Source organism: Leucoraja erinacea, chromosome 5, assembly GCF_028641065.1.
Source record: "Leucoraja erinacea ecotype New England chromosome 5, Leri_hhj_1, whole genome shotgun sequence".
In the NCBI taxonomy this organism is placed as follows: domain Eukaryota; kingdom Metazoa; phylum Chordata; class Chondrichthyes; order Rajiformes; family Rajidae; genus Leucoraja; species Leucoraja erinaceus.
The window spans coordinates 93,771,599-93,796,030 of NC_073381.1; the positions used below are offsets into that span (position 1 = coordinate 93,771,599).

The 24,432-nt window shown below is 46.3% G+C and overlaps 1 protein-coding gene across 1 annotated transcript in view; it reads left to right on the forward strand.

Moving 5' to 3' along the window:
• Nucleotides 1-24,432, forward strand: part of LOC129697686 (dynein axonemal heavy chain 6-like) — a 415,092-nt gene that overhangs the window by 314,050 nt on the left and 76,610 nt on the right. Inside the window, exons 53-63 of the mRNA XM_055636395.1 lie at nucleotides 2,763-3,056; nucleotides 6,693-6,788; nucleotides 8,950-9,147; nucleotides 11,422-11,583; nucleotides 12,225-12,407; nucleotides 14,551-14,732; nucleotides 17,398-17,506; nucleotides 19,429-19,554; nucleotides 21,376-21,470; nucleotides 23,010-23,169; nucleotides 23,332-23,463. Coding sequence (XP_055492370.1) covers nucleotides 2,763-3,056; nucleotides 6,693-6,788; nucleotides 8,950-9,147; nucleotides 11,422-11,583; nucleotides 12,225-12,407; nucleotides 14,551-14,732; nucleotides 17,398-17,506; nucleotides 19,429-19,554; nucleotides 21,376-21,470; nucleotides 23,010-23,169; nucleotides 23,332-23,463 — 1,737 coding nt within the window. The remainder of the gene's footprint in view (nucleotides 1-2,762; nucleotides 3,057-6,692; nucleotides 6,789-8,949; nucleotides 9,148-11,421; nucleotides 11,584-12,224; nucleotides 12,408-14,550; nucleotides 14,733-17,397; nucleotides 17,507-19,428; nucleotides 19,555-21,375; nucleotides 21,471-23,009; nucleotides 23,170-23,331; nucleotides 23,464-24,432) is intronic.

Below are 24,432 nucleotides of genomic sequence, written 5' to 3' on the forward strand. Positions count from 1 at the left end.
ATGGAATTGGTGGCACCCCAACCAAGTGCACTGGCATCAGTTTGTAGCACCATAGAAGGGTTGCTGATAATGATTGGATTGAAACAAAGCCAAATGTTATCTATCCACCATTTTAGTCCCATTATAGCTTTGATTGGTAGCTTCATTGGTCTGTCAAAATGGCCAGCATTGATTTTGAGTGCTTGTATTTTTGCTCTCTGTTAATTTTGGTAATGTAAAGGTCCAAATTGTGTGGCTGAAAAAGAAGCCACCATTTTGCCAATTACTTTTGCTACCAATCTAATGGACAGTTACTGATGTCAATGAGGTTATTGCAAGCCTCTATTAAGTCTATAGCCTTTCCCTTTGGCAAGGTCACCGACATGTGAACTGAGTCAATGGTGAACCCCAAATAGTCCATAGTAGTGGAAGGCGTTAATTTAGATTTAACTGGATGGATAATAAACCCCAGTTTTTCAAATAACTGTTTTGTGGCTGTTACAGTTTGTTTGGCCAATTCCAAAGTTTTGCCCACAATAAGTATGTCATCTAGATATGCCATGACCATGTGTTTTCGTTTCCATAGAAACACTAAGGCTGGTTTCAAAATTGTAGTGAACAGCCTGGGGGCTGATGTTAACCCATTTGGCAGCGCTCTATATTGCCAGAGCTGTCCCATCCAGTTGAATTTTAAGTAACATCTGTGGTCACCTCGTATAGGCACTGAATAGTAAGCATTTTTTAATCGATGCTAGCCATGAAGTAACCTTTGGAAATCAATTGTTTAGCAGTAACAAAGGTTTCCATTTTAAATAGATGATGCGACAACCACCATCTTTTTTGATTTTGGTAAAGATATTGGACACGAATTCTAGCGGTTCGTGTTGGGATTTTTCAATTACCTATTTTGCGTAAGGCCGCTCCAGTTCAGCCTGCGCTTCTGATTTTTCTTTACCGGAAAGTATGAACATTCGGTTCGGTATATGTTGAACTGGAGGGCTGTACTTGTGTATAATTCTATTGTATATCCCTGGATACTGTTTAAATATAAGTATCGGTAGTTAACATACTCCATGCATCCAGAAAGGAGAGTAATCTCCCCCCCACAACCTCCATGCTCCCTGCAATTTGTAGGGAACCAGACCCTCCTACCTCCATAGTTACCAGTGGCAGGTTTACTTCTTTTTGTAAATCCTTCGTTGATGTTGAGGCGTCGGTGTCTGGGTTTGTGGTTTGGTTGATGTTGGAGGTTTGCGTATCTTCCAAGAAGGCCGGTCTGGGCCATGGCCTAAGAAAGACTCATGTTTGGTGTACCGGACCTTCGAGCTTTCACCAGTCGGTCTTGTTCTACTGGTGGGTGCGTAAGGGTGCTGTCTATGGCCATGTGTTGCAAAGCAGTGCCAGTGCATCCTGTTGGTCCTGCGACATGTCCTTCTCATCCACTGTGCAGGTGAATGCTATTATCCCTGCTGTTTAGGAGTTTCCATATACAATAAATAACTACAGGAAACATTCCGGGATATACAGTTACCCCGGTGTCAGGTGTCCTCCAGGTTTTGGCCAGTCTGGTCTGGCTGTATGAAGTTGGACACCATGTCCAGTAGATTTTCACGTTCCTGCAACCCCTGCACACTTGATTTCTGTTCTGCAAACCCCTCTTCAGGATCAGCCCAGAACTGACCCCCAGTGCTCCCCTCTGACGAGGGAGAAGCACTGTGCAGCCCTACAAGAGGTGCTGCTGTGGGTTTTACATAGAGCCCACAGTGACTCGACTCCATCTCCCTGAGCCTGTCACGTTGGAGCAAATGCTCCACACACCGCTCCATCCGGCTCCAGCGCTCACGGTCGCTGGCCGCCCGCGGCTGCTCAAAGTCGGACTCCTCTGAGTCCACGACTTTGATGGATTTTTCTCTTGCCTTACCGCCCGGCCGCGGAGTGGATCTGGCCGGTGCGGAGGCGACATCGGGCACAGCTGATCCCATTATAAGTGATTCAAGTGCCGCTGGCCGCTGCTAGCCCGCCAGCTTTGTCGCAGCCCGTTGGTTTCTCCACCTGTAATCAGCATGGAAAAACACAAAAAGACCGCAGCTCTTACCTGCAGGTCCTGGTTTAAATTGTCGCTATGGGGGAACATCGTCCCCCCCCCCCCCCCCCCCCCCCCCCCCCCCCCCCGCCTCGCCTCCTGCCATTTTTGACTTGACTTGTCAAAAGTCGACGGCCCCATTTGAATAGTCTCCCGCCCGGCCGTGGTGTTCTGGCCGGCGTGGGACCAAAAGTCGGCACAGCTGATCCCTTACGGGGCTTGTGCCGTCAGCTGCTGCTGGCTCCCGCAACTTCGCGGTCCTCCCCAGCCAGCTTCACTCGCAGCACTTGTGGACACTATTTTGTCCAGCTTCCCCCCGTGTAAAAACAGCGCGGGGACAAAAACTACCGCAAAGTAAATCACCTACCTGCAGGTCGTGGTTTCAAACTTGCCGCTGCGGGGGAACGCTCCACCCCGCCTTTCGTTTCGCAAGCGTGAAAGCGATATGACACGCATGCGCCCTGGCGGGGTTCTTCACGCAGTCACTCACGTGACTCCGAAGTAAAATTGCACTATAGGTTCCTATTAAATCTTTCACCTCTCACTTTAAGCATTTGGCTTCTAATTCTTGATTCCCCAATCCTAGGGAAAATACGATGTGCATTCACCCTATCTATTTCCCATGTGGTTTTATCAAGCTCAGTATTAGGTCAGTGAGTCTCATGTCCATTCCAACATGGCTATGCTTTCATTCCAACAGAGCAAGTGGAGCCCGTCCGAGCTGATTGCCAGCTGCTTTCTTTTTGGCGATTTCATGGAGTTCCAAGTTCCAAGCGAAGCTAGAGTCTACCGTCGAATTATGGACATGAAGAACTTGGAAAATGTCTTGGAGCAATACTACCTGAGGTACAACACAGGAAACATGAAGGTGAGGGATGGAACGTCAGTCAACACCCTCCATCTACACTCAGCAGGACAGGGAGCAGCCACACTCTGCCAACAGCAGGCTGGAACCCCTCTCCCCCATCCCACTCTGAGACCCTTGCTGTGGAGATCCTGATCAACACATTCCCTCTACAGTATAGACCCTAGTCCACACAGTCCCTGTACTATGTAGATCCTACACAGGTGCTGTGCAGTACAGGATCTACACTGCACAGAGACTGTGTGGAATAGGATGACGCAAGGAACAATGCTGGTTTACCAAAAAAGACACATGGTGCTGGAGTAACTCAGTGGGTCAGGCAGCATCTCCAAAGAACATGGATAGGTGACATTTTGGGTTGGATCCTTCTTCAAACTGATTGTGGTGGGAGGGGGGCCTGAAAGCGGGAAGAGAGGTGGGACAGGAGAAAGCTTGGTGGATACAGGTGAGGGGGGTTGGATAGGCAGACGGTTGGACAAAGGCCAAAGATGAAAGGCCAAAGCGTGTTAAATAAGGATAGATGAGATGTGAATTGTGAAGCCAGAGGAAGGAATATAGGTGGAAGGGGAGGGGGCCCCGATTGCAAGTGTTTGGCAAAAGGGTCACTGAGTCTACGCTAGGTATTGTTGATATTAGGAGGCCACGTTGGGAAAACCAAATGCAGCAGTTGAGGTTAGAGGAGGTGCACGTGAACCTCTGTCTCACCTGGAAAGACTATCCCTACTTACACCTTCCCCCAACTCTTTCTCAGCTACATCGACAATTGCAACAGGGCGGCATCCTGCACCTGTGAAGAACTCGATGATTTATTTGACATTACCACTAATTTCCACTGCCCTCAAATTCTCTTAGATAATCTCTGATACCTCTCTCCCCTTTCTTGATCTCTCTGTCTCTATCATGGGAGACCGACAATCGACTGACATCTACTATAGGGAGGTTTCACGGCAGTCGGATCACGACCCATGACCCGTACTGTTGCTACGCTACTCCAAATGGATTACACGTGATGAACTGCAGGTAGTCACTTACCATTGTTTCCAGCGTAGCGGGCCCGTTAAAACCCGCTGAAATTGTCAATCTGCGCATTATGGAAATCGGGATAAGCGTGAGAAACATTTAGCCAACTTCAGAATTCCAAAAGTGAGGAGAAATGACGGTAGATAGAAACGAGAGCTGAAGGGACAACACCAGCCAGAGTGCTTGGCGAACATTGGCCGTTTGCTCACTGCATTTCATCAACTAAGACATTATTTGTGTTTTTTCTTGATTCCTTTGGCATCTAAAAAGTTTCAGAAGTGATAAATCTGGCTGTAATTCTTTTAATCGCCCATGGTTCTCGTGGGTTTTTACATAAAAATGAAAACGCATCTGAAGAAACATTTACAGCCAGATTTATCACTTCTGAGAATTTTTAGATAACAAAGGAATCAAGAAAAATCACAAATAATGCCTTACTTGATGAAATGCAGTGAGCAAAGTGATAATTCCCAATATTTTCAATGTTTACTAAGCACTTTAACTGCTGTAGTCCCTTCAGTTCTCGCTTCTCTATACCTTCATTTCGCTTCACGTTTGGAATTCTAAAGTTAGGTACGTGTCTCTCACACTTAGCCTGACTCCCACTATTTTTATCAACGCAAAAATTCAACATTTTGGCGGTTTTTAACAGGTAGGAAAGTACACGTTTCTAGCATTAATAACATATACCGGAAGTGACGGATGTCTTCCAGTTGGATTTAGCGGCTCCGTGCGTCGAGCCCTGTGACCCAGTGACCTTACGTGCAACCCCCCTATAAACCCACTGACTCCCACAGTTGGCTGGACTACACCTCCTCCCACCCTGCTTCTTACTGGGATGCTATCTCTTACTCTCAACTTCTCTGAATCCACTACATCTGCTCCCAAGATGAGGCTTTTGATTCTACAACATTCGAGATGGCCTCTTCCTTTAGTAAATGAGGTATCCCTCCTGCTGTCATAGATAGATCCCTCAGCCACATCTACTTTGTGTATCGTAGTTCTGCTCTCACTCCCCCTCCCCCCTTACAGAACAAGGATAGTTTCCCTGGTCCTTAGCTTTCATTCCACCAGTCTCCAACACATCATTCACCGACATTTCTGCTATTTCCGCCACCTTCAACGTGATCCTAGCACCAGTCATATCTTCTCATCCCCACCTCTTTTCGCCTTCTGCAGACACCACTCTCTCCGTAACTCATTGGGTTACTCATCCCTTCCCACCCAAACCTGTCTTTTTTTTGTAAACCAGCATCTACAGTTGGAAAGTGGTGGAATCATTGGACAAAGTCAGCATGGATTTATGAAGGGTAAATCATGTCTGACGAATCTTATAGAATTTTTCGAGGATGTAACTAGTAGAGTGGATAAGGGAGAACCAGTGGATGTGTTATATCTGGACTTTCAGAAGGCTTCCGACAAGGTCCCACATAAGAGATTAGTATACAAACTTAAAGCACACGATATTGGGGGTTCAGTATTGATGTGGATAGAGAACTGGCTGGCAGACAGGAAGCAAAGAGTAGGAGTAAACGGGTCCTTTTCACAATGGCAGGCAGTGACTAGTGGGGTACTGCAAGGCTCAGTTCTGGGACCCCAGCTATTTACGATATATATTAATGATTTGGACGAGGGAATTGAATGCAACATCTCCAAGTCTGCGGATGACACGAAGCTGGGGGGCAGTGTTAGCTGTGAGGAGGATGCTAGGAGGCTGCAAGGTGACTTGGATAGGCTGGGTGAGTGGTCAAATGCATGGCAGATGCAGTATAATGTGGATAAATGTGAGGTTATCCACTTTGGTGGCAAAAAAAAGAAAGTAGATTATTATCTGAATGGTGGCCGATTAGGAAAGGGGGAGATGCAACAAGACCAGGGTGTCATGGTACACCAGTCATTAAAGGTAGGCATGCAGGTGCAGCAGGCAGTGAAGAAGGCGAATGGTATGTTAGCATTCATAACAAACGGATTTGAGTATAGGAGCAGGGAGGTTCTACTGCAGTTGTACAGGGTCTTGGTGAGACCACACTTGGAGTATTGCGTACAGTTTTGGTCTCCTAATCTGAGGAAAGACATTCTTGCCATAGAGGGAGTGCAGAGAAGGTTCACCAGACTGATTCCTGGGATGTCAGGACTTTCATATGAAGAAAGACTGGATAGACTCGGTTTGTACTCGCTAGAATTTAGAAGATTGAGGGGGGATCTTATAGAAACATACAAAATTCTTAAGGGGTTGGACAGGCTAGATGCAGGAAGATTGTTCCTGATGTTGGGGAAGTCCAGAACAAGGGGTCACAGTTTAAGGATAAGGGGGAAATCTTTTAGGACCGAGATGAGGAAAACTTTTTTCACACAGAGAGTGGTGAATCTCTGGAATTATCTCCCGCAGAAGGTAGTTGAGGCCAGTTCATTGGCTATATTTAAGAGGGAGTTAGATGTGGCCCTTGTGGCTAAAGGGATCAGGGGGTATGGAGAGAAGGCAGGTACGGGATACTGAGTTGGATGATCAGCCATGATCATATTGAATGGCGGTGCAGGCTCGAAGGGCCGAATGGCCTACTCCTGCACCTAATTTCTATGTTTCTATGTTCCTTGTATCATCTGGTTCCACACAGTCCCTGTACAACGTAGAGCTTGTACACAGCACCCTCATTGTATACTTCCTATTCTGTGCAGACTTGTAGTGCATAGTTCGTATCATGCGCAAGTGACAATGTTTGTTGGCTGTAACAATGGTGTGTTTTTCCCCAGGCCACCATGCCCGTGTTTTTCGAAGAGGCAGTGGAGCACATTGTCAGGGCTGCTCGAGTCTTCAGCCTGCCAGGTGGACACCTCATGATGGTACACAGCTCCCCTCGCACTGTATCTCTCCCCCTCACACTGTATCTCTCTCTCTCCCCCCTAACACTGTCTCTCCTCCCCTCACACAGTGTCTCTCCCCCTCACACTGTGTCTCTCCCCCTCACACTGTGTCTCCCCCCTCACACTGTGTCTCCCCCCTCACACAGTGTCTCTCCCCTCACACAGTGTCTCTCCCCCTCACACTGTCTCTCTCCCCCTCACACTGTGTCTCCCCCCCCTCACACTGTGTCTCTCCCCTCACACTGTGTCTCCCCCCCTCACACTGTGTCTCTCCCCTCACACTGTGTCTCTCCCCTCACACTGTGTCTCTCCCCTCACACTGTGTCTCCCCCCTCACACTGTGTCTCTCCCCTCACACTGTGTCTCTCCCCTCACACAGTGTCTCTCCCCCTCACACTGTCTCTCCCCCCTCACACTGTGTCTCTCCCCTCACACAGTGTCTCTCCCCCTCACACTGCCTATTTCCCCCTCACACTGTGTCTCCCCCCTCACACTGTGTCTCTCCCCTCACACTGTGTCTCTCCCCCTCACACTGTGTCTCTCCCCCTCACACTGTGTCTCTCCCCCTCACACTGTGTCTCTTCCCCTCACACTGCCTATCTCCCCCTCACACTGTGTCTCTCCCCTCACACTGTGTCTCCCCCCTCACACTGTGTCTCTCCCCCTCACACTGTGTCTCTCCCCTCACACTGTGTCTCTCCCCTCACACTGTGTCTCTCCCCCTCACACTGTGTCTCTCCCCCTCACACTGTCTCTCCCCTCACACTGTCTCTCCCCTCACACTGTGTCTCTCCCCTCACACTGTGTCTCTCCCCCTCACACTGCGATAGCCGACCAGGTAGAGAGCAGACTTCATGGACCACATGGTGGAAGGTTATTTTTCGGACTGGAGACCTTTAACTAGTGGTGTACCTCAGTGATCGGTGCTGGGCCCATCACTGTCTGTGGTTTATATCGTGATTTGGATGAGAATGTACAAGACATGATTGCAAGTTTGCAGATGGCACTAAAGTTGGTGATAGCAAATATGGCTACCAAAGCTTACAGCAGATGAAATATGTAGCAAGGAACTGCAGATGCTGATTTACACCGAAGATAAACACAAAATATTGGAGTAACTCAGCGGGATAGGCAGCATCTCTGGAGAGGAGGAATGGAAGACGTTTCGGGTCGAGACCCTTCTTCAGTCTGTGCATTTTAGGGAGTCAAACCAGAGCAGGACCTTCAAGTTGAATAGCAGGGCCCAGGAGAGTGTTGTAGAGCAGTGGGATCTAGAAGTGCAGGATCTAGAAGTGAGTTCCCTGAAAGTAGCATCACAGGTAGATAGGGTGATCAAGAGGCTTTTTGGTACATTGTCCCTCATCATTCAAGGTTTTCAGTATAGAAGTTGGGATGTGATGTTACAGTTGTACAAGATGTTAGTGAGTAATGTGTTCAGTTTTGGTCACCATTCCATACAAAGAATGCATTAACCTGGGAAGAGTGCAGAGAAGATTGATGAGGATTTTGCTGGAGGGCTATAAGGAGAGGTTAGGCAGGCTTGGATTTGCATTGGCAAGGGTGATCTGATAGAGGTGTATAAAATCAAAAGGGTGAATACACAGAGTCTTGTATCCAGAGTTGTGGGATCAAGAACTAGAGGACAGAATTAAGGGCATTTGGCGGTCTGAAGAACGACAACCGAAGTTTCCAACAGATCTTTATTCAAAAGTTCGGTTTCCAATATACAGGCTCTCTAGACACGTCTGGCCACAATGGTGGTCAGCGCTGAACTAACGCAAAAGCAAAAACTGCACAAAACAAGCAGCTCCTCCCGAGTTACGTGACTGCAGCTTCCGAACGCCGGGTTCGATCTCTGCGTACGCCAACAGATGCCGCTACAGGCATACCTTTAGAAAGGAGATGAGGTGAAATTTCTTTGCTACAGACAGCTGTGGAGGCCAAGTCTGTGGGTATTTTTAAAGGGGAGATTGACAGTTTTTTGATTAGTAAGGGTGTCAAACATTATGGGGAGAATGTTTGAATGGTTGATTGGCGGTGTACTCGATGGGTTGAATGGCCTCATTCTGCTCCTATGACATGAATTTTTGGCTCTCCCCCACCAGCCTTAGGCTGTTTGTGTTTTTTTTTTATGGAACAGGTTGGCTTGGACAGTACTGGCAAGGTAACCACTTCCACCCTGGCCTGTCACATTGCAGACTGTGAGCTCTACACACTCACCATCAGGCACAACTCCAGCCACAGTGACTTCCGGGAGGATCTGAAGCAAGTCTTCAAGCAGTCCGGTGTTTTTGGAATTAGGACCGTCTTCCAGCTGACCGATTCCGACTACCTCCAGGTTAGAAAAGCAGGAAAAGGTTTGTGTCCCTGCTGATTCCGTTGTTCTGAGGTGATAGATGTGACTCCGAGCTGAGATTTCGAACCTAACCCGCTGTCGTAGGGTCATGTGGCAAGAAAACATGCCGTCGGTCCTACTCGTACATTCCAGCTTTGTTGCCTAACTGAGCTACTCCGACTTGCCTGCACCTGGCCATATCCCTCCAATCCATGTACCTGTCCTACTGTATATTTAAGTGGTGTAAATGTACCTGTAATTGTAATGGTGTAATTGCACAATAAAAGCTTTTCATTGTCCCTCAGCACACGTGACAATAAACTAAACTGAACTGAACTGTACCTGCCTCTACCACCTCCTCTGGCAGCTTGTTCCATATACAAAACCTCCTTCTGAGGGGAAAATGTTGCCCCTCAGGTCTCTTTTAAATCTTTCTGCTCTCACCTTCAACTTATTTTCCTCTTGTTTTCGCTTCTCCTACTTTGGGGGAAAGACTGTGGCCATCCACCTTGTGTATGCCCCTCAAGATTGTATGCACGTTTATACGGTCACCCCACAACCTCCAGAGCAAAATGATCCAGCCCTTCTTGTCTCTCCTTATAGGTCAAACACACATAAGACCCAGTCACATTCTTGTTACATACTTATTTGCATACTTTCCAATTAAAAGACATACCTCCTCTAATAAGGTGACCAGACTGTACACAGTACTCCAAATGTGACCTCACTAATGTCTTTGTAATATAACGTATAACTCCTGTATATAACGTATACCCTAATCAATGAAGCAAGCATGCCAAATGCCTTCTTTGTTATCCTGTGTCACTATATTTATAGAACTATGTACCAGCACCCTAGATTTCTCTGTTCTAAAACATTCCACAGGGTCCTACCATTTACTGTGCAGTTCCTGCCCTGATTTTGTCCACAATTGCTGCACCTTGTATTTATCTGAATTGAACGCCATCTGCCACTTATTGGCCCAATTGATCAAGATTTAATTGTTATCATAGATAACTTTCTTCATTGCCCACTTTCCCACCAATTTTAGGGTCATCAGCAAACTGACAAAACATTAAGCCACAAGGGGCGCTGCACTGGCAGCAGCCTCTGCCTACAGCCTGTCTGTCATTTCTATCTTTTTTTTAATTTTCAGTTAGTCCAAAGTCTGTTTTGGGGGGGAACTTTTACTTTTCTATGTGGGGGAGGGGGGCAGGGTAAGGGGGAAACCGTCTCCCAGTCTCTTCCTGGCGGGGACGCGACTATTTCTCCGAGTCGCGTCCTCGCCCCCCACCTCGCGGCCTACCAGCTGGATCGGAGCGGCCTTTCCTGCCGGGGACCGGGAACCGGACCGGGGCTGCTACAGCGGCGGCGCAGCGCTGGAGTCACCGCGGAGCGGGCGATGCCTACCTGGGTCACCGCTGGGAGCACCGGAGCGCTGGGCCGTTGCTCCAACATCGTGGAGCTCTGGTGCGGGGAGCTTCCAACGCGGGCGGCGCTGACTGTCATCGTGGAGTCCTGGGGCGCCTTGCAGAGGGCCTACAGCAGCAGTATCCACCGGCGCAGCCTGCGGACTTTGGAAGCCGCCGACTCCGGTAGGAGGGGGCCGACTCTGTGTCCACTCCGCTGAGAACGTCCCACAGCCCCGACGTCTGACTGGTATCATCCCGGCGAGCGGTCCTGGACATCGGGCCACCCGTAGCTGCAACTGCGGAGGGCTTGGGGAGGCCCTGACCACGAGGAACAGTGGAGGAAGAGACTGACTTTGGTGCCTTCCCACACAGTGGAGAACTTTGATTCTGCTGTGTGGGGATGTTTTATGTCAAATTCTATAGTGTGTTGTGTTCATTATTTTTTATTGTATGGCTGTATGGGAATTTCATTTCACTGTGCCATCAGGCACATGTGACAATTACATGTATCTTGTATCTTGAATCTTGAAACCTACATTCACATCTAAATTGTTTAGTATAAATACAAACACAATAAATACAAACACAAAAGTGGACGCAGCATCCATCCCTGTGGCACCCCACATGTTACAAGCTAGGTGTCCCAGCACCCTGTGTCTACTACCTTCAAACCAATTTTGTATCCACACCATGGATTCCACATGATCTGGCATCCAAGACCAGCCCACCGCATGGTCCCTTGTCAAAGACCTTGCTAAAGTCCATCGCTGTCCCTTTAACACAATGACACCAGGCGATAGAGGAGCTATGGTGTAACCAATTCCTGACTGGAGACCTGATAGTCAGACATGTTCCCTGTGTACAGGAGGCATTCCTGGAGGATCTGAACTGCATGGTGAATTCGGGCCAGGTGCCGGGCCTCTTTGACAACGAGGAGATGAACAACATCATCATGGAGCTGAAGAACCACGAGAAGGAAGGCAACATCCCCGACAACAAGGAGGCTCTGACCAACTTTTTCCTGCAGGTAGACCCAGGCTGTGATAATCAAGGAAGGCTGCACACTTCACTGGCTCTGGGTATTCCAGTGATGTCTCATTTAATCGGAGCACATCAGTGATGTCTCACTGACCCTGAGTATTCCATTGCTGTCTCATTAGCCCTGGGTATTTCAGTGATATTTCACTGCCCCCTGCCTATACTAGTAATATCACTGGATATGGATACTCCAGTGGTATCTCAATGGCTCAGAGTATTCCAGCCAAACTGCACTGGCTCTAGGTAATTCCAGAGATATCACTGGCTCTTTCCATCCCTATGAGATGTCACTACTCTGATGTTCAAGTGATGTCTAACTAGTTCTGGGTGTTTCAGTTATATGTCACTAACCCTGGGTATAAGCGAGTTCGGTATTCCGACTGCGCATGCCCAGGTCACAGGTCACTGTCGATAAACATTCTCGGCAGCTGTTGCAGTGGCGGCCCAGGCTTGCAGCCAGCGCGTAGAAGCGCCAACTCCACTACCCCGGGCTGGTGTCCCGGCAGTCCAGGGCTGTTGGTTAACCCGGCGGGACAGACAGAGTTGAGCTGGAGTTAGTGTCACTACCTCTGGCTCTTCCTGTGATATGACCTGCTTATTACAATGACTGTTAATTTATTCACCTCCCAGCGTGTACAGGAGAAGTTGCACATCGCACTGGCTTTGAGTGCGGCTGGCTCGATGTTCCGCCTGCGCTGTCGGATGAACCCCTCCCTCATCAACTGCTGCACAATCGACTGGTTTAACCAATGGCCCAAGGAAGCTCAGCTGAAGGTGGCCAAAATCTACTTCTCCCAAGTGGAGTTCGATGAGGTATGACTCCGACCTGTCTGCGTACAGCGGTTCCATACATTCAACTGTTCAAACAAAACTTTCTCACTGTGATCTTTACTTTTGACGTGAGGCTCATTAGAAAATATTCTGAGTATGCAGTGCAAGAGTCAGTAAAGAAAACCATTTGGAGAGGTTCCTTAAAGAATGGAGGAAAAAAAATAATAGTGTTTAATAGAGATATCACTTCATGAACAAATATTGCTTCCACTTTTATTGTTAAAGCATCCGGTGAGGAATGATTTTAGAGGAGTTTTATCGATTGACAAACTGCCCACAGTTATCCGGAATACACTTCCTCCCACCTTGCCTCTTGCAAAGACACTATCCCCAACTCTCAATTCCTCTGTCTCCACAGCATGTGTTACAAGATGAAGCTCTCCATACGACAACATCCATGATGTTCTCATTCATTAGTGAGCGTGGTTTCCCTCATTAGTGAGCGTGGCTGTCACAGATGGATCCCTCACCCATGCCTCTTCTGTGTCCTGGAGTTCTGCCCTTACCCTCTCTCGGCCCCAGGCACAACAAGGACAGAGTTGGCCTCACCTTTCACCCACCAACCTCCACATCCAACACATCCCATCACCTTCATCGTGATCCCACCACTAATCACATCTTCCCATCTCTACCCCTTTCCACCCACTGCAGCGACGACTCCCTCTGCAGCTCCCTGGTTCACTCATCCCTTCACACCCAAGCAATCCCGCTCCCCCTTGCAATCAGTCTGAAGAAGGATCCCGACCTGAAACCTCACCTATCCATTTTTCCCAGAGATGCTGCCTGATTCGCTGAATTACTCCAACATTTTGTGTCTATCAAAAACCAGCATCTGCAGTTCCTTGTTTTTAAATAAAACGGGGGTTTTAAGGAATATTTTGGAGGAAGGGGAACTTCCTAACATGCAACATCACACACTTACCTGAATTAAAGTCTATTTGCCATTCATCGACCCACTTACTCAGCCGATCAGGATCCTGTAGTAATTCTTCAAAACTCTTCTTCAGTGTGTATGATACCACCTATACTCCTGTCATCTGCAAACCTTCTAATCATGCCTTGTACATTTTCACAAGTCACTGATAAATTGTTGATATAAATGACAATTAATGACAGTATTTTGGGTGACCTCACATTGATGGGGTATAGAATGAAAGAGGGTTGTCATCGAAATTAACATGCAGCAAAGAATAATTAAAAACCACTGTAAAATAATAAAAGATTAACCTTGAAGTTGATTTAAAAAAAACATCTCACATGGCCAGAATCTGTCCAACTTTTTCCAGCTAAGGTAAATACTTCCATTGTATCATGTTTCTCCTTCCCTCTATGTTACTTGATTACGGACTATACTCAAACAGAGGTGAAGGTTAACCTGAATGACTCCTGGGACAACTGGACTGACACACAAGGAGAGATTGGGGCAATTAGATTTATGCGCACTGGAGTTCAGAAGAATGAGAGGGGATCTCATTAAAAGCTTCAATTCTCGAACATGCAGGAAAGATGTACTTAATGTTGGGGAAGTCTAAGACTAGAGGTCATAGTCTGAAAATGAAAGGTAAGCCATGTAGGACTGAGACAAGAAGAAATGGTTTCATCACTGAGATTGGTGAACCTGTGGAATTTTCTACTGCAGAAAGCAGTTGAAGACAAATCATTATTTCACGAAAGAGTTAGATATTCTCCTCAGGCTAAAGAGAGTAAGGGTTACGGGCAGGATGAAGCACAATGCACTCAATGTGGGTTATCAGCCAGGTTCCTCTTGAATGATGGAACAACTGAAGGGCTAAATGGCCTGTCCTACTCCGGTTTTCTTTGTTTCTATGTTAGAACAAGATTCCATCGCTCATGCTAGAAATCAGAAATAAAAGCAAATAAATTTCCATTGGGCAAAAATATGATTAGAAAAAAAAATGAATATCCAATTCATTAACTCAACCTGAAACATGAATTCAGTTTCTCTCTCCACATATACTGACTGATCCACTGAACATTTCCTGAACTTCCGTCTGCAAGACATATTTGTTTGTATTCTAATCACCTGTCATTTCCAGACCCATTGTTACTCCATAGTTGTGGAGGTATTGCTTCAGACTAAGATATAGGCTGTTTGTTATTTCAGGCGTTGAAGGAAAAAGTGGTCCTTAGTTGCGTTGACATTCACAACAGCGTTTCGGTTGCTTTAGAAAAGCTGTGGCAGCAAAAGAGAAAGCGCTATTACATCACCCCCAGCAAGTACATGGAACTGATACGCACTTTCTCCAAACTGCTTGCATCCAAGAAGAAAGACATATTCAACTCAAGGTAAAGCAGTTCTCTGGCATGGTAAATGCCTTGGCTAATCATCTCATTCATACATGACTGGTCGTTGATGCCATTGAGTTGCTGCAGCATTGTCAAACTGTTGCTGTTGGTTTAGACAATAATTAAAGGGCCTGTCCCACTTGGGCGTCTTTTGCGCATCATTTATGTGACATCATTTACGCGACTTCATTTACGCATTACAAACGCGCATGGTGCGTGGTGACATAGGCAGTGGCGCGCAATCGTACGTGGCGTCCCAGAATTTTGGGATGCATAATGACGCCCGAGTGGGACAGGCCCTTTACTCTCATCCTGCCTAGGCCTCTTGTAATTATACGTGCAAGAATTAAATCTCCTCTCATTCTACTTAGTTCCAAGAGAAACAACCAGACACACTGCAGGGGCGGTGCCGGAGGCAGATATGAACCAACGAGAGAGCAGGCTATTCTAGACTATGTATTGAGTAATGAGGAGGGTTAGTTAGCAGTCTTGTTGTGCGTGGCCCCTTGGGCAAGAGTGACCATATTATGGTTGAGTTCTTCATTAGGATGGAGAGTGACATCATTAATTCAGAAACAAGGGTCCTGAACTTAAAGAAAGGTAACTTTGAGGGTATGAGACGTGAATTGGCCAAGATAGACTGGCGACTGATTCTTAATGGGTTGACGGTGGATATGCAATGGAAGGCATTTAAAGACTGCATGGATGAACTACAACAATTGTTCATCCCAGTTTGGCAAAAAAATAAATCATGGAAGGTAGTGCATCCGTGGATAACAAGGGAAATCAGGGATAGTATCAAAACAAAAGATGAAGCGTACAAATTAGCCAGAAAAAGCAGCCTACCAGAGGACTGGGAGAAATTCAGAGACCAGCAGAGGAGGACAAAGGGCTTAATTAGGAAAGGGAAAATAGATTATGAAAGAAAACTGGCAGGGAACATAAAAACTGACTGCAAAAGCTTTTATAGATATGTGAAGAGAAAAAGATTAGTTAAAACAAATGTAGGTCCCTTGCAGTCAGAAACGGGTGAATTGATCATGGGAAACAAGGACATGGCAGACCAATTGAATAACTACTTTGGTTCTGTCTTCACTAAGGAAGACATAAATAATCTGCCGGAAATAGCGGGGGTCAAAGGAGTTGAAGGAATTGAGTGAAATCCAGGTTAGTCGGGAAGTGGTGTTGGGTAAATTGAATGGATTAAAGGCCGATAAATCCCCAGGCCCAGATAGGCTGCATCCCAGAGTACTTAAGGAAGTAGTTCCAGAAATAGTGGATGCATTAGTAATAATCTTTCAAAACTCTTTAGATTCTGGAGTAGTTCCTGAGGATTGGCGGGTAGCAAACGTAACACCACTCTTTAAGAAGGGAGAGAGAGAGAAAACGGGGAATTACAGACCAGTTAGTCTATCGGTAGTGGGGAAACTGCTAGAGTCAGTTATTAAAGATGGGATAGCAGCACATTTGGAAAGTGGTGAAATCATTGGACAAAGTCAGCATGGATTTATGAAAGGTAAATCATGTCTGACGAATCTTATAGAATTTTCCAAGGATGTAACTAGTAGCGTGGATAGGGGAGAACCAGTGGATGTGGTGTATCTGGATTTCCAGAAGGCTTTCGACAAGGTCCCACATAAGAGATTAGTATACAAACTGAAAGCAGGGATAGTATCAAAACAAAACAAAAGATGAAGCGTACAAATTAGCCAGAAAAAGCAGCCTACCAGAGGACTGGGAGAAATTCAGAGACCAGCAGAGGAGGACAAAGGGCTTAATTAGGAAAGGGAAAATAGGGATAGTATCAAAACCTAGTATAGGGATAGTATCAGATCCACAAGGACAAGGACAAATAGACTACAAAACAGTTTTTACCCCACTGCTATAAAAGCACTAAATGTGGCCGCCAAGGAACGCAGGGGCGATACAGACTAAGGGACTGTGGTAACGGTGAAATCGACAGAAGGATGGAGGGTTGGGTGTGTATGCGTGCTTTGTCTGTGTTTTTTATTTATTTGCTTATCTTTATTATTTTACCGTGGATGTTTCGTTAGCTTTAGAAATGTTTGAATGCTGCACTGACTGGCTGACATTTTAAATTTCGTTGTACATGGCCCATGTTACAATGACAATAAAGAAACTATTCTATTCACACGGCATTGGGGGTTCAGTATTGATGTGGATAGAGAAATGGTGGCAAACAGGAAGCAAAGAGTAGGAGTAAACGGGTCCTTTTCACAATGGCGGGCAATGACTAGCGGGGTACATATGGTGACTAGTGGGATCATATTGAATGGCGGTGCAGGCTCGAAGGGCCGAATGGCCTACTCCTGCACCTAATACAAGAGCAAGGAAGTCATGACGAAACACTATTTTGGGCAGCAGGTCAGATTTAGGTATATTTTTGCCACATATACCGAGGTACAGTGGAAAGCTTTGTATTGCATGCTGTCCAAACAGATCAAACATACTATACATAAATACAATCGTCAAACTCAAGTATAATAGACAGACCAAAGGGGAAGATACAGAGTGCAGAATGTAGTTCTCAGCATTGTAGCACATCAGTTCTACAAACAAACTCCAAGGTCAGGCAGCAACTGTGGAAAAGAAAACAGATTTAACATTCAAGGTCACAGATTCCACTGTTCTGCTTTGTTCCCAGAAACCGTTTTGCCAATGGTCTGCAGAAACTTTCAGAGGCCAGTTCGATGATTGGGGTGATGCAGCAGGAGTTGGTGCCGCTCGGAAAACAGATCGAGCAGAAAACTGAGGTACGAGTAAATGAACAGATGGGAGATTACAGAAGCAAAACTTGCACTGTGCAGCCAAATGATGCAGGTCGGTTAAAACACATGATCGTTGTAGGACAGTAGCTGTTCCTGAAGCTGGTGGTGTAGGAGTTTAGGCTGTTATACCTCCTCCCCAACAGTAGCAGCAAGAAGATAGCATGGCTTGGATGATGGGGATCCTAAATGATTGTTATCACCTTATTGAGGCAGCATGTAGATCCTGTGCCCGGGATGAATCAGGCTGAGTCCACCACTCTCTGCAGCCTCTTGCACCTCTGTGTGTGACATTGCCACACCAGTGGGCAGTCAGGATACATTCCACACTGCATCAGTAGAGGTTCATGAGAGTATTCGGTGACATGCCAAATCTGTGAAACTACCAAAAACCTAGAAGCACCAGCACGCCTTCTTCATGATTACGTCTATGTGCTGGGATCAGAACAGGTCATCTGCGATGTTCAGACTCAAAAATTTGAAACTGCTAATTCCACCGCCAATCCACTAATGAAAATTGGTGTGTGGTCTCCTGACTTTTCCTTTCTGAAGTTAAGGATTAGAATGGAACCAGTCTGGAGTAATCCCTCTATAGCAGATCGGTAAGAGGACTAAAGCCTACCCACCACTCTGGTTGCCGTCTCCATGTAATTGTGGTTTGAGATCTTTACTCCTGTCCTCACATCTCTCATTATAAAGTCCAATGTTCATCCTGTCTTCCTTGCTGCTGGCACATTGACTTCCAGTGATTTGCTCACAGGGCCACCTAGGTCCCTTTGAAACCAATCAGAAATGCTGCAACACTCAGCAGGTCAGGCAGGACTTGTGGAAGGAGAGACAGTGTTAACCTTTCAAGACCAAGACCGTTCGTGAGAACTGGGAAGGAGGGAAGCGAGTTAGTTTTAAGTTGTAGAGAAGGTGTGACGATGGATTGATAGGGTAAAGGGGGGTTACCTGTGATAGGTTGTGACCAGGATTACTGTGAGGATGAGTTGTTACGAGGGCAGTTTGAAGTTGACAAAGAAGCATAGTGTTGTAAATAGCAGGTCATGATGTAGTAATGTTCAGGAGAAAAGCAGATTCAAAGCCAGACAGGTAACTGACACCAAAAATAGCCACCTTTTAAAATGTTCATTTAATTTTCATTTGATTTTCTTTGACATCAGCTTCCCAACTTCTAGCCATTTAATAAATGCACTGATTTTCTCTTTTGTGCACCAAAGCAGATAACCTCACATTTTCCACATTTTGTAGAGACTGGGGAACTCCAGAAACAAAGAAGACTAAGGACAGATTTAACCAAGGGATTTATAACCATGAAGAGTTGAGTGATAACATTTGAGTGGTAGTTTTGTGAAGATGTGACCAAGACGATTGACGAGGACAAGGTGCTGGACTGTCTATAGGAAAGGACTTTGACAAGGTCCTGCATGGCAAGCTAGTCTGGAAGGTTAGATCGCATGGGATCCAAGGTGAACTAGCCAACTGGATTCAAAATTAGTTTGGTGGATTGGAATGGAATGGAATGCTATTTATTGTCATTCAAACCTAGGTTTGAATGAAATTTCAACAGAAGAAGCCAAAGTGTAAGGTAATTTTACTGATTGGAGGCTTGTCTGTGGGTCGGTGCGGGCTCCAATGTTGTTTGTCATCTATGTTACTGATTTAACTGACAATGTAGTCAACATCAAGTCAAGCAGCATGGAAGCAGGCCCATCAGACCAATTTGTCCATATTGAGCAAGATACCCTGTTTAAGGTGGTCCCATTGCCCAGGCTCATTGGATGTTTGTGGGCTCTGTGGGCTAAGGAGAAATGTATATTGTGACACAGGGCACTCAACGTCATGGGGCATGTTGGGAATTGTGGCTGACGGCAGCGTGGACTGATTGCTATATCCGCTCTTACCAGGAAATTGAGCAGTTGATGAGCAAACTTCATGAAGACACCGCTGCCGTGGAGGAAGTTCGAGGTATAGTCAAACAAGAAGAGGAGATCATGACTGAGGAGACACAAGTTGTGCAGGATTATGCTGAGGTAACCAATCTCTTCTCTCACCCATCCTTAGCCCTGGTCCTGTTGGGCGGGACATTCACGATGTAGCACCTCATACATGAGATCCAAGCAATTGATATTTCTCCTTTGAGCAGCCCAGAATGCAGTATTGGTCCATCATACCTTTCCTCAAGGATACTGGTAACTTTGCACCCTCTCCAGTGCCATCACACCTTTTCTGTAAAATAGTGAACAAAACTGGGTGCAGCGTTCAAGCTATGGACTAACTCTTTCTGTATGCGGTTCAAACACAACCTCTCTTCTCTTATAATTTTTGCCTCAACAAGAAAAGAAAGCACCCCTCCTCATCACTTTATTCAGCTGCCCTGCTGCCTTCAAATATCTGTGTACGTACACTTCAAGGTCTTTGTTCCTTCAAACCACTCCTCCCGTTTATCACTTTGTGTTATTGCCATGTTGTACCTGCCCAGTGCTTTGCCTCGCACTTCCCTGATTTAAATCTTGTTTGTCAATTCTCTGCCCAACTGATCACGCCATTGATATCTTCTTTCAATTCAAGGCACTCTTCCTCCCTTTTAATCACTCAGCCAAAATTTGATTTGTAAGTTTGATCCAGAACCAAAAGAGTGTCTCAATGTGGTGAGAGCCTGGAATTGTTCACCAGGAGATGAGAAACTGATGCCCACATGTAACGAGACACAAAATGCTGGAGTAAATCAGCAGGACAGGCAGCATCTCTAGAGAGAAGGAATGGGTGAACGTCACCAATTTCTTCTCTCTAGAGATGCTGCCTGCCCCGCTGAGTTACTCCAGCATTTTGTGTCTACCTTCAATTTAAACCAGCATCTGCAGTTCTTTTCCCCCACACGTAACTGGTGGATTACAGTGAGACCGTAGAATGTCATGCAAGCGATTGAGTTTGTTACCATTGAGCTATGGATTCCTAGATTCATAAAACAATGTAGCATGGAAACAGGCCCTTCAGTTGCGGCCAGTTGGCCTCTCATGCCAGCGCTGCCTTTCCACAAAGAACAAAGTGGAGCAGACACAAGGAGCCGAATATACCCAGCAGCTGAGCCTCCATAGCCCCCTAACATGGATGCTTCTAAAACTTCACCCAGTGCCAGCCAGCTTCAACCCACCACTGCCCCAGTGCCAGTGAGGCCGAGTGCTGGTGAGTTATAGTTTACCCATACATGTGAAAATCAAATCAAGCAGGTCGAGCACCATATGTTGAAAGAGGAACCGAGTTAACGTTTCAGGACGGAGACTTACATCAGAACTGGGAAAGAGAGAGAACAAGTGTGTTTTCCATCCAACCTATTTACTGTACATAGTGGTGGGGTATAGTTTGGAAGCAGGGAGCTCAGAGTAACTTGTCTGTCGAAGTTCAGTGAGTATCACCCTTCCTTCCACTGTGAAGGTTGCCTCCAGAGGCTTGAACTCCTGTGCTGGCTCCAGGGAGTGCTGCTATGTTGGAGTTGCTGCCTTTCACATGGGACGCTTCAACTGAGACTGATTTTTATGCTCCAGCTGCGCACATGAAAGATTCTGAGGCACTATCACAAAGACTAGAATAGTTCCCCTTGTACCCTGACCAGTCCCTCGATCATCTTTATAAATGAAGATTATTAGGTCAATTTCACATTGCAGCCCAGCATTGTCACCAGTCCTACGCTATAACCTGGGTGAAGTTCCCAAGTTCTGATTGATTCTGGACTGCTCTGTTGATGCCCTGAGGATGTGAGGGGTGCTGGAGTAATGTGAGCCCCACTGTGACTGTGGACAAACCTTGATCTCATTGATTCACTGATTGGTGCTGATTCCTCTGTTGACATGCAGCAAGCCAGCAGCGAGCTGAACACCGTTCTTCCCATCCTGGCCCAGGCCATCAGTGCACTCCAAGCCCTTGACAAGAGCGACATTTCAGAGATCAGGTGCGTCACATCGACCTCCCACACCGCGTGACAGTTTGAACCTCAATGTGACAAATTGACAGCAAGCCTTGTCGGGTTCAGCAACACTTCACTTCAGAAGTTCTGTTCAAGTGGGGGACAGAGACTTGGGGAGTATATGTGCAAATGGTCCAACATTAAGGAATGTCATTGAAAGTACAGTTAGGATTCTGGCATCTGGGATTAATAGAGGAATGTAGCAGATATGCAAGCCATTCAATTTGTGTGTCTGGAACCAGAGAAAGAATGGATCCATAAGATCCAGAGGGATAATCTATAGCCAGGCAATATTCACCAAGAACGTGAAAGATAGTGAGTTCAGAGAGGTGTATGTGAATAATCTGGAACAGATCAGTATGAAGGAGGAGAAGGAGGTATTAAATGGGAAGCAAGGGAGGTCTGGGGTCTCGAAGGAGATTTCTGCATCTTTGTTGGCCACAGGTGAAGTGTGAGAACATTGGAGGACAACTAATGTTTGTCCTTTATTTAAGAAGGGCAGAGGGGTTAAGCCAGATACCAACAGAATGGCGAGCCTTACATCAGCAGTAAGAAAATTATAGCAGAGGGTGAGACTGTGATGGGACATGTCGCATGCCTTTATGCAGGGGAAATCTTATCTCACTATTTGATTCAGATTTTGAGGTAACGAAGACGATTGATGAAGGCAGAGATGTTGGACGTCAGTAAGGTTTTTGATAAGGTCCCATTGGCAGGACTGGTCCAGCAGATTAAAGTATTTGAGATCCAAGCGAGCGGGAGAATCAGTTGTACAATTGGTTTGGTGAGACAGTAATGCTGAAAGGGTGACTTTCTAAACTGAGACGTACCACAGGGATTGGAGCTGGGACCCTTGTTATTTGTGATATTTATTAGCGTATTGCATGTGAATATAGATTTGCAGATATGCAGATACTTTGTCTTTGACTAACCCCTCACCTCCAGACCTGTGGGGGTATATATTGACTATATCCTCACTGATGTTAATCCAGCACCCTCACACTGTCTCTCACTAACCCTACTCCCCCTGTTCTGTGACACTCTCTATATCCCCACTGATATTACACCATCTCCCTCGTTATGCCTCTCCCCATCTCGCTGTATCACTTACTGTATCCTCACTGATGTTAATCCTGTTCCCTCACACCATCTCTCAGTAACCCCTCTCCACCAGCACCCTATGTCACTGACTGAATCTCCACTGATGTTAATCCACTTCCCTCACACTGTCCCCCAGTAACCCCTCACCCCCAGTATTCTTACTGACTGTCACTGACTATATCTCTAAGGGTAATAATCCAGTACCTCACACTAGCTCGGTGACTCCTCTCCCCCAACATGTTGTGCTATCAACTGTTGATGAGAATCCATCTCACTTGCAATCTTCCAGTAACTTGAGCCACACAAATCCACACAATACTGATCTATAAGCCATGTATTGGTTTTGACATCTCACTGACTTGTCCCTACTGCCAGTATAATTACTGTTATTTGACAATATTAATACTGTTGTTGTGTATGCAGGGTTTACATCAACCCACCCACGCTAGTCCTGACTGTGATGAATGCTGTGTGCGTGCTGCTGCAGAAACCACCCCAGTGGGCAACAGCTAAACTTCTGCTCGGCGATCCCTCCTTCCTGAAACACCTATTGAACCTGGACAAGGACACGTTACCTGAGAAGGTAAGCTCTCTCTCTCCTTCTGTCTCCCTCGCTCCCTATCTCTCGCTCTCTCTCTGTCTCTCTCGCACACGTGTGCACATCTGAGGAGGTAATGTGTCCTAAACGGGCAAATGTGATCTATAAGCCATGAATTGGTTTGAAATTACACGTTCTGCTTTCCAGGTCTTTGCGAAGCTAAAGGTTTATTCAAAACAACCTGATTTCAACCCTGCGAGGGTGGGCCTTGTGTCAACCGCCTGCCGCTCCCTGTGCCAGTGGGTGCTGGCACTGGAGCACTATCACGAAGTCCGCAAGGTAAGGGTAATGCAGCTGTAAATGGTCGCACACTTGCTGTTTCTTGTGGGATCTGGAACTCCACTGTCACGATGTTACCTGGCCTGCAGAATGTAAGACTGTATTGGCAGCTCATGCAGGCCATGCTGAGGGTGTGATGGCCAAGTACAGGTGGGACTGAGAGGTACATGAGGGATGGTGTACAGAACAGGTCCGAAGAAGGGTCTCGACCCGAAATGTCACCCATTCCTTCAATCCAAAGATCCGGCACGTCCTGCTGAGCTACTACAGCATTTTGCGTCTATCTTCGGAGGTTTGATGACCAGATGCAGGAGGATGGAACGTTATGGTACACCATATCCCCATTACTCATAAGCAGGAGGCAGTAGGACGAGTTTCCGCAGATGACAAAATAACACAAGGGCTATTGGCACTGACACTGAGGGTCCAATGGTACAGAGCCTTGTGAATTCATGTCAAAATAAGTAATGGAAGCTGGCACTGGACCACATTTCAGCTGAATTAACCTTTTAGGTGCTGCATGACTATAACCACATGGAATTCTGCCACGTGTTACAGTTTCCTTCCACTTTGTAAAAACATGTTATGTGGTGGCTTCATTGGCCACTGTAAATTATCCCTAGCGTAAATAGGTGGTAAAATCTGGGGAGGTAACGATAGTTTGGAGAGAATAAAAATTGGGATTAAAGTAGGATTGGTATAAATGTGTGGCTGAAGGTCATCATAGACTGGGTGGCCTGAAGGGCCTGTTTCTGTGCAGTATCTCTTTGTGGCACGGGAACTATTTCCTGAGAATAAAGGCAAATAAGTAAAAGGTAAAGGTATAGGTTTAAGATGAGAGAGGAAAGATTGAATAAAATTTTCATTCAAAGGATTGTGTGTGTATATGGAACGAGTTGCCAGAGGAGGTAGTTGGGGCAGGTACTATAACAGCATTTAAAAGACACTTGGGCAGATACATGAATAGGA